This window comes from Miniopterus schreibersii (assembly GCF_964146895.1).
Source record: "Miniopterus schreibersii genome assembly, chromosome: 16".
In the NCBI taxonomy this organism is placed as follows: domain Eukaryota; kingdom Metazoa; phylum Chordata; class Mammalia; order Chiroptera; family Miniopteridae; genus Miniopterus; species Miniopterus schreibersii.
In genome coordinates, this window is record NC_138116.1 from 43,021,788 (window position 1) to 43,035,481 (window position 13,694).

Below are 13,694 nucleotides of genomic sequence, written 5' to 3' on the forward strand. Positions count from 1 at the left end.
TACGTCACTGCTCCGCGCTGCGCCCCGCCCCCGGCTGGCGCCGTCTTCCTCCGCAGCCTTCGGAGGAGGCGGCGTCCCGGGGCATGGCTGTGGCCTCGCCCGCGGCCACGCTGCCGGCTGTGGCGGAGGAGCTCCTGAAGGAGATGGCCGCGGCGGTGCGGGAGAGCGCGCGCAGTACGAGCCGGAGCGCGTGGGCGCTTGCGGGGCGGGCCTGGGCTTCGCACCGCCCGCGGGGAGGAGAGGGCGGCGGGCTCCCCGCGCTCACGCCTGCCGGTCCTTTTTTCCCCTCTGGGTCTGTCTCCACACTCCCTTGTTCCTAAAAAAGAGAGAGAGAAAGAAAGGGAGAGGACCGAGGAAAAAGGAAAAGCTAGATTTGTTCAGAGAAGAGCGAGCGGCTCCGCGGCCCCGCACTTGCCGGGACTGAAGTGCCGAGCGCGGCCGGGACGGGCGGGAGCAGGGCCCCGGCCAGGAGGGTGGGCGGGACGGGAGCCTCCCGGGCCCTATAGAAAGGTGAAACTAAATTAGTAAACGTGCCGGTACTCTCTTTTTCTCAAAGCCTTATGTTAACTTTAATCCTCTCGTACGCTTTGTTCAGCAAGTAAATATTTTAGGGCCACCAACCCCCAGTGCGTGAGCAGTGACTGGAGGAAACCTGAATATTGTGAAAGGCCCTTTTTCCCTCTGACCAGCAGAGGATGCTCTGTGACCATGCTCACCGAAACCGCCGGGAGGATGGCAACCCGGTGGTGGGAGCACGGCTCTGATCAAATGCGCCAACCAATTAGAACCACTGGGCCAATGTAAAAATGGCCAAATCATAAAGAGCAGATTAGGCCTCAAAACTGCCACTGCTGATTCTCTTGGCTGGCTTTTGTTTTAAAAGGACTGCACTTTGAAAATGTTTAGCTTGATTTACTGTTTTTAAAGAATTGAGAAGAGTAAGCCAATCTTTTTTCTTATTTCAGTTAGAACTAACGCAATATATATGCTTTAAAAATTAGGCCAGCCAGGTATTCAAACACGTTCTGATCCCAAAAGGTCCATCTTGTCAGTTCAGACAGTGGTTGCGAGAAGTGGGCTCTGTCCGAGGGTGTTCATCCATGCCCTGGGACAGTTTTGAAGAGTTGAGCTGGCACTCAGCTCAGACAGATGAACCGCTGCCATTGAGTCACAGTTATTTTCAGCAGAACCGTTTTCTGCTGTTTAAAAATCTTCATGCTAGTCATACACTCTTCCTCGCGCCCATCCTTAGGTGGTAATTTTCTTAGAGCATTTGTATGATGATGTGAATCTAGTCAAGCTGAGCTGCATAGGAAGCTATAATTACTTTTTCTTTCCTGTGTAACTTTATTTTCCCTGGAGTTAACAGCTCTCGTGGTTGTATGTATTTGCTTCTTTAGCTTTCTATATATATTTATCCCTAATTCAATCTCAGACTCACCATCAGTGTTTTAATTAAGCCTGTACTCAAGATGCTCAGATAAATGAGAGGTCTTACCAGTTTCATTTTCCTGTAGAAGCCTCTCCTAGAGTCTTCCTTCTGACTTGCTCCAATGTGGACTGGCTGCTCTCTAGGCTGTCTCTTGAGATCTCCCTTCACCATTATTCTGGGAATTCCCGTTATTAATGTTGAACCTCACGTTCCTACAATTTTCTTTTTCTTGGTTTGCTGTTTTCTTTTATAGAGCCCATACTGTAGTAACTTCCTGAAGAAAAATATGTGAGGTGTACTTTTTGAAGTTTTACATGTTTGGAAAAGTTATTTTTCTATCTTCACACTTCATTGATAGTTTGGCTAAGTATTGAATTATATGTTGGAAATACTATTTCTTCAGGTTTCTGAAAGCATTATTCCCCTAACTTCCAGCTTCTTAAACTTATTGAGTCTTATGTAGCCTCCTGCTTCATTCCCACCTCCAGAGCTATCTGGTGCGACCAATTTCTGAGGGTTTTGGGGGGGTGACGGCAGGGTGGGTAGTGCATCCTGGAGTGTAAATTCGTTGTTTCTTGCTTCTCATCATTGCTAGCTTAGGATTCTGTTTTCTCAGGTCTTATTTTCCAGTGTATCTTAGATATTGTTTCTCCCTGTCTTTATCCTTGGGAGTTTATGTTTTTAAGAAAAATCTCGTTACTGTTTAGTGGAATATTAGGAAGGAGTAAAATTAGATACATAGGCTCAATTCACCATCTTCCACAAAAGTCCTTTTGGTTATAGTCCTTTTAAGATTTTTGTGTTTGTGGTCACTGGTTTAATATGATTAACTTTCTTTCCATCCCTGTTTTACAGTTCCTGATGAGCATCTATTATCGTAAGTATATATCCTGTTGTATGTGGTGGTTTTTACTCATTAATGTGTTTTCAACATCAACTCTTGATTTTTAAAAATATTCTTACTAAACTAGGAACAATATTTTCTTGATATGATTATTTAAAACTTGTGTCAAGTGAATAGCCAAAACCATATTTGATTGTACAGGGCGTTCCCACATTGTCCTGTATACCACTTTTGTTTAACATTGTTCTAGAAGTATAGCTGTTACAAGAAATTAGAAGTATACCAATCTGAAAACAAAGACAATATCATTATTCGTAGATAATATAACTACGTTTTTAAAAGCAAGAGAATAAAATTATTTTTTTAATACAGAAATTAAAAATTGTTTCCCTCATACACAAAATTCAAAAATATAATTACATTCTCAATATCAATAAAAAAGTGAAAGCTACCTAGGAATAAATAACATTTAATTGAATATGTACACTTACATTTAAAAGTCCACAAGAGCCCTGGCCAGTGAGACTCAGTTGGTTGGGCATCGTCCCATGCACCAAAAGGTTGCTGGTTCCTTCCTGGTCAGGGCACATGCCCAGGTTTCCAGCTTGATCCTCAGTAGGGGGCATGTAGGAGGCAGCTGATCGATGTTTCTCTCTCTCTCCCTCTCCCTCTCTCTAAAAATCATTTACAAATCTTTAAAAAATAAAAGTCCACCACAGACAGTAGTGTGATGTAGGCCTGGGGGATGGGGTGGGGGTGGAGGGGATCAGTGGGGAGATCTGTAATACTTTCAACAAACAATAAAGATAAAAAACAAAAAAATCTTCAATATACAGCAACCTATTCTAGTGATTATCTTGGGGGGAATGAAGGAGAACTTAGAGAAGGGCTTTTGTGTTTCTAAAATTGTTTTTCAATGCTTATGTTTTAAAGAACTCATATGATTTGACACAGAATTGTCCATAGCTAATCTCCATATGTTTTTTCTAATACATTATTAGAGAAAAAAATTATTACTTTTAAAACAAAGAAAATAGGCAAATAATAAAAGAATGCATATTATCAAAAACTTTGGGAGAAAACGTAAATCTTACTAGTGGTCATAAAAATACAAGTTAATATAATGGGACAACTTTCCATCTGTAAAACCGGCTACCACAGAAAAAAAGTTGGTAAGACTGTTCCAGATGTTAGCAAGAACATGGAGAAAAGGATAACAGATACCCTGCTAATAGGAGTAAAAATTGGAAGGTAATCTGGCAACAGACAATAGGAGCTTTAAAACATACATATTCTTTGATCTGGAATTCAGCATGTAAGAATGCATCCCAAGGAAGTAATCATGGATGTTCATTAAAGATTTTGCAGTGAACATATTCCTCCATATTGTTTGTGGTAGCAAAGAAAAACCCCAAACAAACCTGGAAACAATCTAATTCAGATTAGATTTAATAAACTATCTAAAAATAGAGATTGGATAAATAAAAGTAATTCATCCTTACAGTGGAATTCTTTGTTAAAAGTGATACAGAAAAGTATTGCTTTCAAGAGATGTTCACAATATGTTATAAGGTGGACAAGGCAGGTTGAAAAATTTTTATTAGATCCATTTTTAAAGTTATGATTATCTCTGATAAAGTTACCACCAAATTTTTTTCCTTTGTCCATAGATAACCTCCATATGTTTAATGTAAAAATTGAAAAACTGTTCCCACTCCATTAGTTTATTGAATAGAGAGAGACTGGTTTGTTGGAAAATGAAGAAGTTGAACATTTTAATTTTGAAGTTGTAGTAGTCTGTCTTCTTGTTCTAGGTCAAACCATATGGGTTCTTTAAAACATTAACTTTTCAGTTTTAGTTCAACCCAACCATCTTATTGTCCAGTTTATAAAAATAATCCATCCTCATTTAAAAAAAAATGTTCTTGGAAAATAAAGAAAACATAAAAAGCAACAACAACCGTACCACCCAGTGATAATCACTATTACATTTTGGTTAATTGCCTTCTGTTTTTAAAAAAGTTTTATTTTGAAATAATTGCAGTTTTTTAAAGAAAAATTAACATGCTTGAGAGTTTCTAAATATACTATTTTGTGTCTAACTTTTCTCACCTAACTTATAAGAATTTTCCCACATAAAATTTTTTCTGATATATCAATCATTAACAGCTGAATGGCCTTTATTACTAATCAAAAAGTACAAATTTAACACCTATCTGATGGTCAAACATGAAAAAGTCTAATATGGTGTTGGCGAGGGTGTGGAGAAAATAGAACTCTCCTACAATGCTGGTGGGAATGCTGTTTCTGCTGTGAAAGCTATTGGCAACACCTATTAAAACTGAAAAATGCTCGTATCCTCAGACCCAGCCATTTGCTCTTACTCATATACCCAGGAAAAATTGTTGTATATGTGCCCTAAGGGACAGGCACAGGGATAATTGAGTATTATTTATAATAGTGTAAAATGGAAATAATCAGAATCCTCATCAATAGGGTACTTAAAAAACAAAAATAGTATGTACATACTGCTTTTGTATATACAATGTGATATTACTCAAAAGGTAATTTTAAAAATGTGTATGTATATATCAGCATGCATCATTTTCAAAAGCATGTTGAACAGAAAAAATGTTACTAAAAAGCCTACAATATACCTTTTTTAACTTATAAAACAATACCATGTATACAATGTATGTGTGTAAATATACATACACACACGTACTACATAAAATATAAGAATATGAACAGGAAGGAAACCAACAGATGTTTGTGGTTGTCTCAGGAATGATGAGAATCTGGGAAAAATAGGAAACTAAGAGGCATAGAGAGGGCTCCATTTGTAAATGACACGCTAACGTTCATTCCGGGGGGTTGATGACATGGGATTTTGCTATATTATCTTTTTTTCCAAGCTAAAATGAATTAAATTTTTAAAATTCTGCTAGTGATCCTTTGGGTCACGTTACTGAGGTGAGATTGAGTCAGGCAGTCTAACCTGAAACCTTTCTATTTCTCAGGCTGAAGTTTGTCTTTGGCTCATCAGCCCTCCAGGCCTTGGATCTAGTTGATCGACAGTCCATCACTTTAGTCTCATCACCCAGTGGGAGGCGTGTTTACCAGGTAGAAATCTGGAGGTGGGGATTATCTCAACAGAAACCCCTTAGGACTAAATGTTTTCAGGAATTTCTATGGAAGCTGGTGACCAGCTTTAAGTTATTTCCTGCACTGTTGAAAAGCATTTGACCCAACTTAGTAAAATTAGTGTTTTAGTAATTAAAGTAAGATAAATATGACCTATTAACCCTACATAGTAGCAGTGTGTAGGAGCAGCAGTGATGAGGAGGGGCTCTTTCTCAGATCTAATGGAGTATAGTTGACTTTTGCTTTCCTATTGTTTGATAATAGAGGTCCGTTCCCCACCCCAAAAACGTATTAACATCTGCACCTTGTTCATTATCTCCTGCTTTCAAGCAAAATCCAAAATATATTTTGAGGTCCTTCCACATGCTCAGATTCATCGGAAATGATCTTTTAAAACTGTTGTCAGGAAAAATTTATTAAGGGTCACACTGTGCTGAATGCAGACAGTCTACTTGGACCTTAGTTTTGTCCTCTCGAGTTTAGCACAGGTAGATTTGCAAACTACCAGCCTCTTATCAGGCTCTGAATTACTTTCATGTGTTATTGATAATTCTCACCAAAAGCCCAGCAATGTATTTTTCTGGAAACTGAGATGCAGAAAAGTAAACTAATAGTCATGGCTGGCAGCTGGGATTTGTAACTGCTATCCCACACTGCCTGTTTTTATATAAACAGTGGGCCAGACTCCAGCCAACCCCCCATTTTAGCTGTACGAGACAATGGTAAGTGCACCTGGGATTGAGGGAAGGGAATATTGTGAATGAAATAAAAATACTGGCAGTGGTCTCCAAAATTTTGTGTCCGTCAGCTCTTGTAAATATAATTCAGGCCTTGCTGAAGACTAGGAAGGGAGGAATATTTCAGTGTTTGGATTCTGGTTTATTTACAATGAACTTCTCAGAGCTGAGACCATGTCAACTAATTCATAGTGAGTGAATGACTTGAGTAAAGCCTGCTGGTCCAGTAGGTGCCTTTGCTTAGTGAATTAACTTGCCATTCCACGCAGTAGCATAGTATAGCCAACCTGGCAAAATATTCATGCATTTCTCCCGTAAGGAAAATGGGGCGATTATGGTTGAGGCTGCAGTTAAAACTTTTGGGTTGTGTTTACTTAAAAGAGGCTGCCAATTAAAATCTTCTCCTGGTGAATTTCTAGATTAATAATCAGAGCTATTAAACAATGTTAGTACCTGAGGAGGTATTTTCATTTTCTGTTCTTGTGTTTTTGGTTTTTATATAGCTAAAATACCCTAAGCGAGAAGGACCTTTGAGTTTTCCCTGTGTCTTTTAGTTTCAGATTTTTTTGTCTCAGTTCCAGTATCAGCATAACACTTGACCTGCCCAGGGAGACTTTTAAGTGTCCTCCAGTTCTGTGATCTAGTTATTAGTTAAAATCTTAAAGATTTTGTTTGGAATATTTTGGTTATTGTTGACTTTTGGTTTCTCCCAAGACTGCCATGACGTGTTTTGTTTTTTGTTTTTTTTAAACATGTCTTTTTTATTGCTTTCAGAGAAAGGAAGAGAGAGGGAGAGAGAGAGTTAAAACATCAATGATGAGTCATCATTGATCCTCTGCCTCCTGCACTCCCCAGACTGGGGATCCAGCCCGCAACCGGGGCATGTGCCCTGACCCGGAATTGAACTGCGATCTCCTGGATCCTAAGTCGAGGCTCAACCGCTGAGCCACGCCTGGCCAGGCTACCATGACTTGTTTAATCTTCATCATTCACATCCTGTATCATATTACATTCCTTTATTTGTCATAAAAATGCTGGCTTCCTAGAATTATGGCTGTCAGCTTGGACTTTGAAATTTATATACACCCTCAAATTAACCTTAATGGTTTTGCTGCATTGTAATATAGTAAAAATTAGGCTTAATTCAAACTCTCAGATGATGAAAGTTGAGTCAGACATTGCCACGATACCTTGCTAGTCATCTTTCCACAGGTCAACTTTCTGATACTCTTCCTCTCCTCCAGGTATAATGGTAATTATGCTAAAGTCACCATTAAGTTGTGGTCACCTGAATTGCTTTTTTATAAACTTTCTTGGTTCACCTAGGAAGGGGATGCATGTCAGGAGAGGCTAAATTATGCTGTGGTAACAGTGGCCCCAAAATTTCAAAAGCTTATAAAAACAGTTGTGTATGTCATTCATGCTACATATCCAGTAAGAGTCAGCTGCAGCTCTGCTCTAAAACATCTTTCCTCTGGGATCCCAGTTGGATATGCCCCTCCCTGTGTAGACCAGTGGATCTCACAGCAGAGAGAGAGAGAGGACATGGCATGCACCAGTTTTTATGTTTCTGCTTGGCTACCCACATTTTACTGGCTAAAGCAGGTCACATAGCCAGCCTGTATTTAATAGGGGAGGAATGTGTAATCCTCTTTCAGAGAGAGCTCCAACTACGGAGAGCAATAAGTAATAGTTTACCACTGTGATGGGGTCCTGACAGGCTTGGAGCAGTCAGAGAACTGTGCTTGTGAGTGATGGCCATCGAAGGTGGGTCGCCCTCCTTAGAGCCTCACTGAAGCCACAGCAGACTTCTGTTCATGGGTCTGAGTATGCTCTTTTCTGCGTGTTTCTTTTTTAAAGCTCTCTTCTCAGGATAAACATTCCAGACTGAGTGGGAGAACCGGGAGCAATTCCTGGGAGAGGTCATGTTTCCTTTGAAGGGTGAGGGAATTAGATGATCCCTAAGGGCAATCTCCAGTTCTACACATTTCTGACTGAGATTTTTGCCTGATTATTGGGTTCATTAGTTGTCCACTGCTAGATAAGGAAAGAGCAAATTTATAATTTGCTGTCTCTTTATGGTATTTACTGCCTCAAGTGGTTCAACATTGTATTTTTAGTCTTAGCCACCCTTTGAAAGGATCAGGCAAGGGAAACTCTGTAGCATTTCTCCCCAAGTCTAAATCACCAGGCATTTATTCAACATAATCCAGAGAATATTCTGATGTGTGGGGACCCACAATAAGAAGGAACCAGTGGACCAGTCAAGTCAATGTGGAATTCCAGACGCTTATGTCTGCCTAACTTTATATCTAGAGAGAAGAGGTAACAGGAGATAACTAAAGGCTGAAGAAATCTAATGTCTTATTCATTGGTAATACTTTGGAGACCAAGAATTATGTCACTGCTGGATGTTGATGGGTTTTCTTTCAGGATTAAGTGGAAAACAGTCTACAGTCAAACCTCCTTTCTGGAATGTCTCCCATCCTGAACAGTTTGGTTCTCAACCAAGTTGTTCACAGGAAAAAATGTCTAGGTTGTCAAATTAAACTTGGTTTTCTACCTGACATCCCATTCATGCTGATACTTCAGCATGACAAAAAGCATCTCTCAGGCAACAGACAAAGGAAAGAATGCTTTTGTTGCTGGTGAAATCAATGATTAGCACAATTTTAAAACATAAAGAGGCCCGGCCGGGCGTGGCTCAGCTTTTGAGCTTCAACCTAGGATCCAGGCGATAGGGGTTTGATTCCCAGTCAGGGCACATGCCTGGGTTGTGGGCTGCAGCCCATCAATGACTCTTTCATCGTTGATGTTTCTATCTCTCTCTCTCCTTCTCCTTTCCTCTCTCTGAAATCAATAAAGATATATTTAAAAATAAATAAATAAAACATAAAGAGGCCATCAAGAATGCTACTGTTGCTAAGGTTGTAAAAGGAACAATGACCACAGGCAACTGAAGAGGTAGAAAAACTTGTTGGTTTGGATAAACAAAAAGCAGGCAGCCTGTGACAGCATTTAGGAGGCAGTGATATGTGAAAAAATTGTTTAAGGCTAGTAGGCAGTGGTTTGATAAATTTAAGAAAAGCGTGTTTATTTATAGATTAAACAGTGCACTAGACATGTATTGTATATAAGAAAGGTTAAAACCGGGGATCATTTGGGGGTCTGGAATGGATTAATTCAGTTTACATAATTTCTAATGGGAAAAAAATGATTTGGTTTTCAAACAAATTGCGCTGTTTAAAAAATATATATATATCTTTATTGATTTCAGAGAGAGGAAGAGAGAGAGAGAGAGAGAGAGAGAGAGAAACATCAATGATGAGAATCATTGGTTGGCTGCCTCCTGCACGCCCCCGATTGGGGATTGAGCCCGCAACCCTGGCATGTGTCCTGACCAGGAATTGAACCTCGATTTCCTGGATCCTAGGTCGACGCTCAACTGCTGAGCCACACCCAGCTGGGCCAAATCACTTCTTGAACAGCCTTCCAGGACAATGTTCCACTATAATGCTTTCCCTTAAACTTAAGTTTTCCAAGACACACTTGGGAAATTTCTTCACCGATACTCAGTGGTGTAGGTTCCTTGAGATTGGAAATGATGTAAGATGTGATTTTTTTGATACCTAATTTGTAACTGAGGCTGAAATTTTTAATGGGTATAGTAGGTATTGTCTTACCCAGTCATTGGCCATTTCTGGTAAATGTAGCAACCCCTGAGGAATTCTCCTGAGTTGGTCAAAAAACCACAGTGACATGGCCACGTTGTGAACCACTAGGCATTTGACAGCACAGCACTTGAGCACTGCTATTCTTGGTTGAAGCCTTACCTGTTGCTTTATTTCCTGTAGGGGAGAGCGAGGAAAGAATCCTGGGAGGGCTGGCATTTTTCAAAATAAAAGCTATCTTCAGACTAAAACTAATTTGAAAGCTCTGTGGGAAGTTCCTAAGTGGCAGTGCATTGTAAAGGAACCCTCGGGATGTTTCTGCTTCCCTTGGGTATAATTGTACACTTCCAGTTTGGAAATTAACTGTAGGGAATGAAGCTCTCAGCATTGTTGTTTTGGGCTCTTTTGTAATAGACTTAAACAAGTGACTTCTCCAGTAAGTTTGTCATAGATGCAGCATCTTTTCCGTATGTGTCTCCTTTTTTGTCCCTTGATTGCCAGCAAGGCTGTTTGTTTTGGACTGGGCCTCTTCCCACCCCTCACATATCTGTGCTTTCCTTCCATCCTGCTGGATGAGTAGGCACGTCCAGGCTTGCCTCTTCCAGAGACCTCCCTCCTGAGCCGCTCGTCATTCCTCTTGCAAAGTTCTTTTCATGAGTCTCCCTGCTCTCAAATGCTTTTCAAAGCCTTTCCCCTCCCTCCTTCTGAAACCTTTCTGCCTCACTACTTACCCTTTACCTGTTTTCATACTCTCCTGAGGTGTGTGGTGGAAACTTTAGAAATTCACACATGCTGAATACTGAAGGTTAAGAAAGAGACACCACAGTGACATGTCGGTGAGGGAGTGCCCCTCCTTTATAGTCAGCCCCTGCAGCCGGCCCTGAGTCCCTAGGTAGAGGACAGAAGGGTGTGTGCGCATAGTATAGCCTTAAATACTTCAACTTCGCTGTATGAAGGCCTCAAGGGCAGAGTACTGAGGAGGGAAGAGTCTGCACACAGGGAAGTTGCATTTCCACTTTTGTGCAAAATGTTGCCACAGGTCTTCCCAGTGCAATCTGCAGAGTAACTGACATCAGTCAAGTCAAGGGGAGGGAGCAGCTTTCCAGCCGCTTTTGAAGTCTGATCCCGTTGGTCTTTTTCTTTCCAGGTACTTGGAAGTTCTGGTAAAACATACACATGTCTGGCTTCTTGTCATTACTGTTCATGTCCTGCATTTGCCTTCTCAGTGCTACGGAAGAGTGAGAGCCTCCTGGTGAGGATGGGGACTTCTCTTCCCCCCGCGGTCGAGTTAGGAGAAATTGTTAGCCCTTATTTCATGGTTTAAGAGCTGTACAAGATGGGAATTTACTACATGTTGAAACAAATAGTTGTTTATCATCTTTGACTTCCGTTAGTAATAACTCTTGGGTTTAAGCTCCCCAAATGCTGTGTCATTTTTAGAAATACCTCACCCCAAGTTTTAAGTTAAAAGGTCATGGACAAAGTGTTGGGGAAGACAAGACAATCCTGAACAGATTGGCACTGAAAAGTTGGCACTGGGGAATTAGGTAACCCGATAAAAGAATGAACTAAACTGGATGTGGCAACTTTGCTTGTCCGCAACTCCAGCCACGAAGTGTTTCTTCCCACAGCCCATAAGACAGCCTGGCACTTAGCCAACCTGACTCTCACATGAGGCAGGAGAGCACATTGATGCCTTTTCGCATTTCAGAGTCCAGAGCCTCGAGCAAGGAAAAAGGCATACTCATACAACTCTTGACTCCAAGCAGAAAGCACCACCCACCTGAGAGTAGGTGGCTATTTGTTAAGTCTTGTCAAAGGAGAAAATTAGCATCCATTCCATTCTTCCTGTTTTGCACTCTTAACTTCATTAAACACCTTGGGAACTGAGTGGCAAGTTGAGTATCCCATTGTACAAGAGCCACATTCGTAGCTGATGTGCCAGAGGTTTATTTCACCTACAACGTGACACAATTAAACCAGTCCCCCTTCATTAGCTAAAGCAGTGTCCCATGATAGAAGGTCCAACATACATCATCTCCCCAGAGGTGTGTACAGGCCAGTATGTGAGGATTTTGCCACCCTGCCTTCACCCCTCCCCCCACCTCATCCCCCAGCAGTGTAAGACAGTGGCTAAGGAATAGACTGCAGATTCTGAGCACATGGTTAAAATGGGGATAAGAGCTGTCCTCAGGGGCAGCTGTCAGATTTAAACGAGGTAATGTGAAGCACCTAACACAGTACCTTGGGAAGGTTATCCATTGCTATTAACAGCTTTCTGAAGGTAAGGAAGAAAGAAATACTATTTAGGACTAAGATGAGGAGCCTGTCTTGGTTATATACTCTGTGCCAGCCTGGTTCCCAAAACAGCTGGCTAGGCTTCCTTTGTGCCCTCTGACTTGTAGAAAGAATACGTCTGTCTCAGCTTTATCTGCAGTTTTTAAGCAGAGTTAAAAGCCCATAATCTGAGTGCCTCACTCCTTTCCTGCTAAATGTAATGGTAGTGAAAGGCCTTGGTGAGCCTGGCCCTGCCCGTTTCTAACGGGTTTGTGTTTTGTATTCCAGTGCAAGCATCTCTTGGCGGTTTACCTTAGTCAGGTTATGGGGACCTGTCAGCAGCTGAGTGTCTCGGATAAGCAACTGACGGACATGTTATTGATGGAGAAGAAACAAGAAGCATAAAAAGTACAAACTGAGCATCGTTATCTTTCAAAATAGAGGTTCCAGCAAGAAATGCATTTAACTTATCATGGTTCACAGGGAAGAGAAGTGAAATAGATTTAGAAACTTCTTGTTACTGTCCCTTTTTTCTTCTGGACTGTAGAAGGCACTGTGGTTAGAACCCAGGATGTGGGTATGGTTTGAAGCCCTGTACAAGTCTCCTTGTGAAAAATCTGATGAACCAGCCTCTAAGCCCCATGGCTAAAATATTTCCTAGATGGAATCAAATATTTTAAATTTAAATAAAGCCTAATATCATGTCTTGTCCACAATGAGATTCTTAAGTAACTGAAGTACTAGTAATTTTTAAGTGGTCGAAATGGCAGACAAAACTGAGTAGAATGAAATTTAGATGAATAAATGTTAATTTTTTTTAAAGTATATCTTTATTGATTTCAGAGAGAGGAAAGGAGAGAGAGAGAGAGAGAAACATCAATGATGAGAGTCATTGATTGGCTGCCTCCTGCATGCCCCCGACCCGCTACCCGGGCATGTGCCCTGACCAGGAATCAAACCGCGATCGCCTGAATCCTAGGTCAACGCTCAACCGCTGAGCCATGCCTGACCAGGCAATGTTAATTCTTTACCTTGGGTTCAGAAATCTGTTCTGTAGCAGTGAAAGATCAGAGCAGAGATGTGGGCAAATAATAGCAAGTATAAAAGGACTTGCTGGGCTCCGGTTTCAGGGAGCTTCAGACACCTGTGCAGCTGGTACCAAAAAAGCCTCAGAAGGCTGTGTTAGGACCTAGACCACAGGAAGTGCTGGTTCTGCTCTGGGTGCATTTCTGAGCTTTATAACAAGCCAGATGAAGGAAGGGACTAAAACTCACTTCCTGACAGAAGCTGATGACACTATGAATTTCCCGTCTGAAGAAGAAAAGGCAAAAGAGATACCAAGAAGAGTGTTAGTGGGGAAAAAATGGGACTTGTTTGAACCCTAGGAGAGTGCAGAGGAGTTATGATGGATAGAAATGAGACAGATTTTTGGCCCTGGCCGGTTTTGCTCAGTGGTTATAGCATCAGCCTGTGGACTGAAGGGTCCCAGGTTCGATTCCAGCCCAGAGCACATACCTCAGTTGCAGGCTCCATCCCTAGCCTGAGTTGGGGCAAGTTGTGGGAGGCAACCAATCAATGTGTCTCTCTCA

At 41.3% G+C, this 13,694-nt stretch overlaps 1 protein-coding gene across 1 annotated transcript; it reads left to right on the top strand.

The window, feature by feature from the left end:
* Positions 1-32: 32 nt before the first annotated feature.
* Positions 33-12,809, top strand: ZSWIM7 (zinc finger SWIM-type containing 7). Its single transcript, XM_081161031.1, has 5 exons — positions 33-174; positions 2,288-2,309; positions 5,297-5,399; positions 10,976-11,080; positions 12,394-12,809. The coding sequence occupies exons 1-5, from the start codon at positions 84-86 to the stop codon at positions 12,508-12,510; spliced, it is 438 nt and encodes a 145-aa protein (XP_081017157.1). The 5' UTR covers positions 33-83; the 3' UTR covers positions 12,511-12,809.
* The last annotated feature ends 885 nt before the right edge of the window (positions 12,810-13,694 follow it).

Coding starts and splice junctions, on each gene's coding strand:
- ZSWIM7 (XM_081161031.1), top strand. CDS start 84: ATGGCTGTGGCCTCGCCCGCGGCCACGCTGCCGGCTGTGGCGGAGGAG. Junction 5,400..10,975: donor GTGGGAGGCGTGTTTACCAG/GTAGAAATCTGG, acceptor TTTTCTTTCCAG/GTACTTGGAAGTTCTGGTAA. Junction 11,081..12,393: donor GGAAGAGTGAGAGCCTCCTG/GTGAGGATGGGG, acceptor TTTGTATTCCAG/TGCAAGCATCTCTTGGCGGT.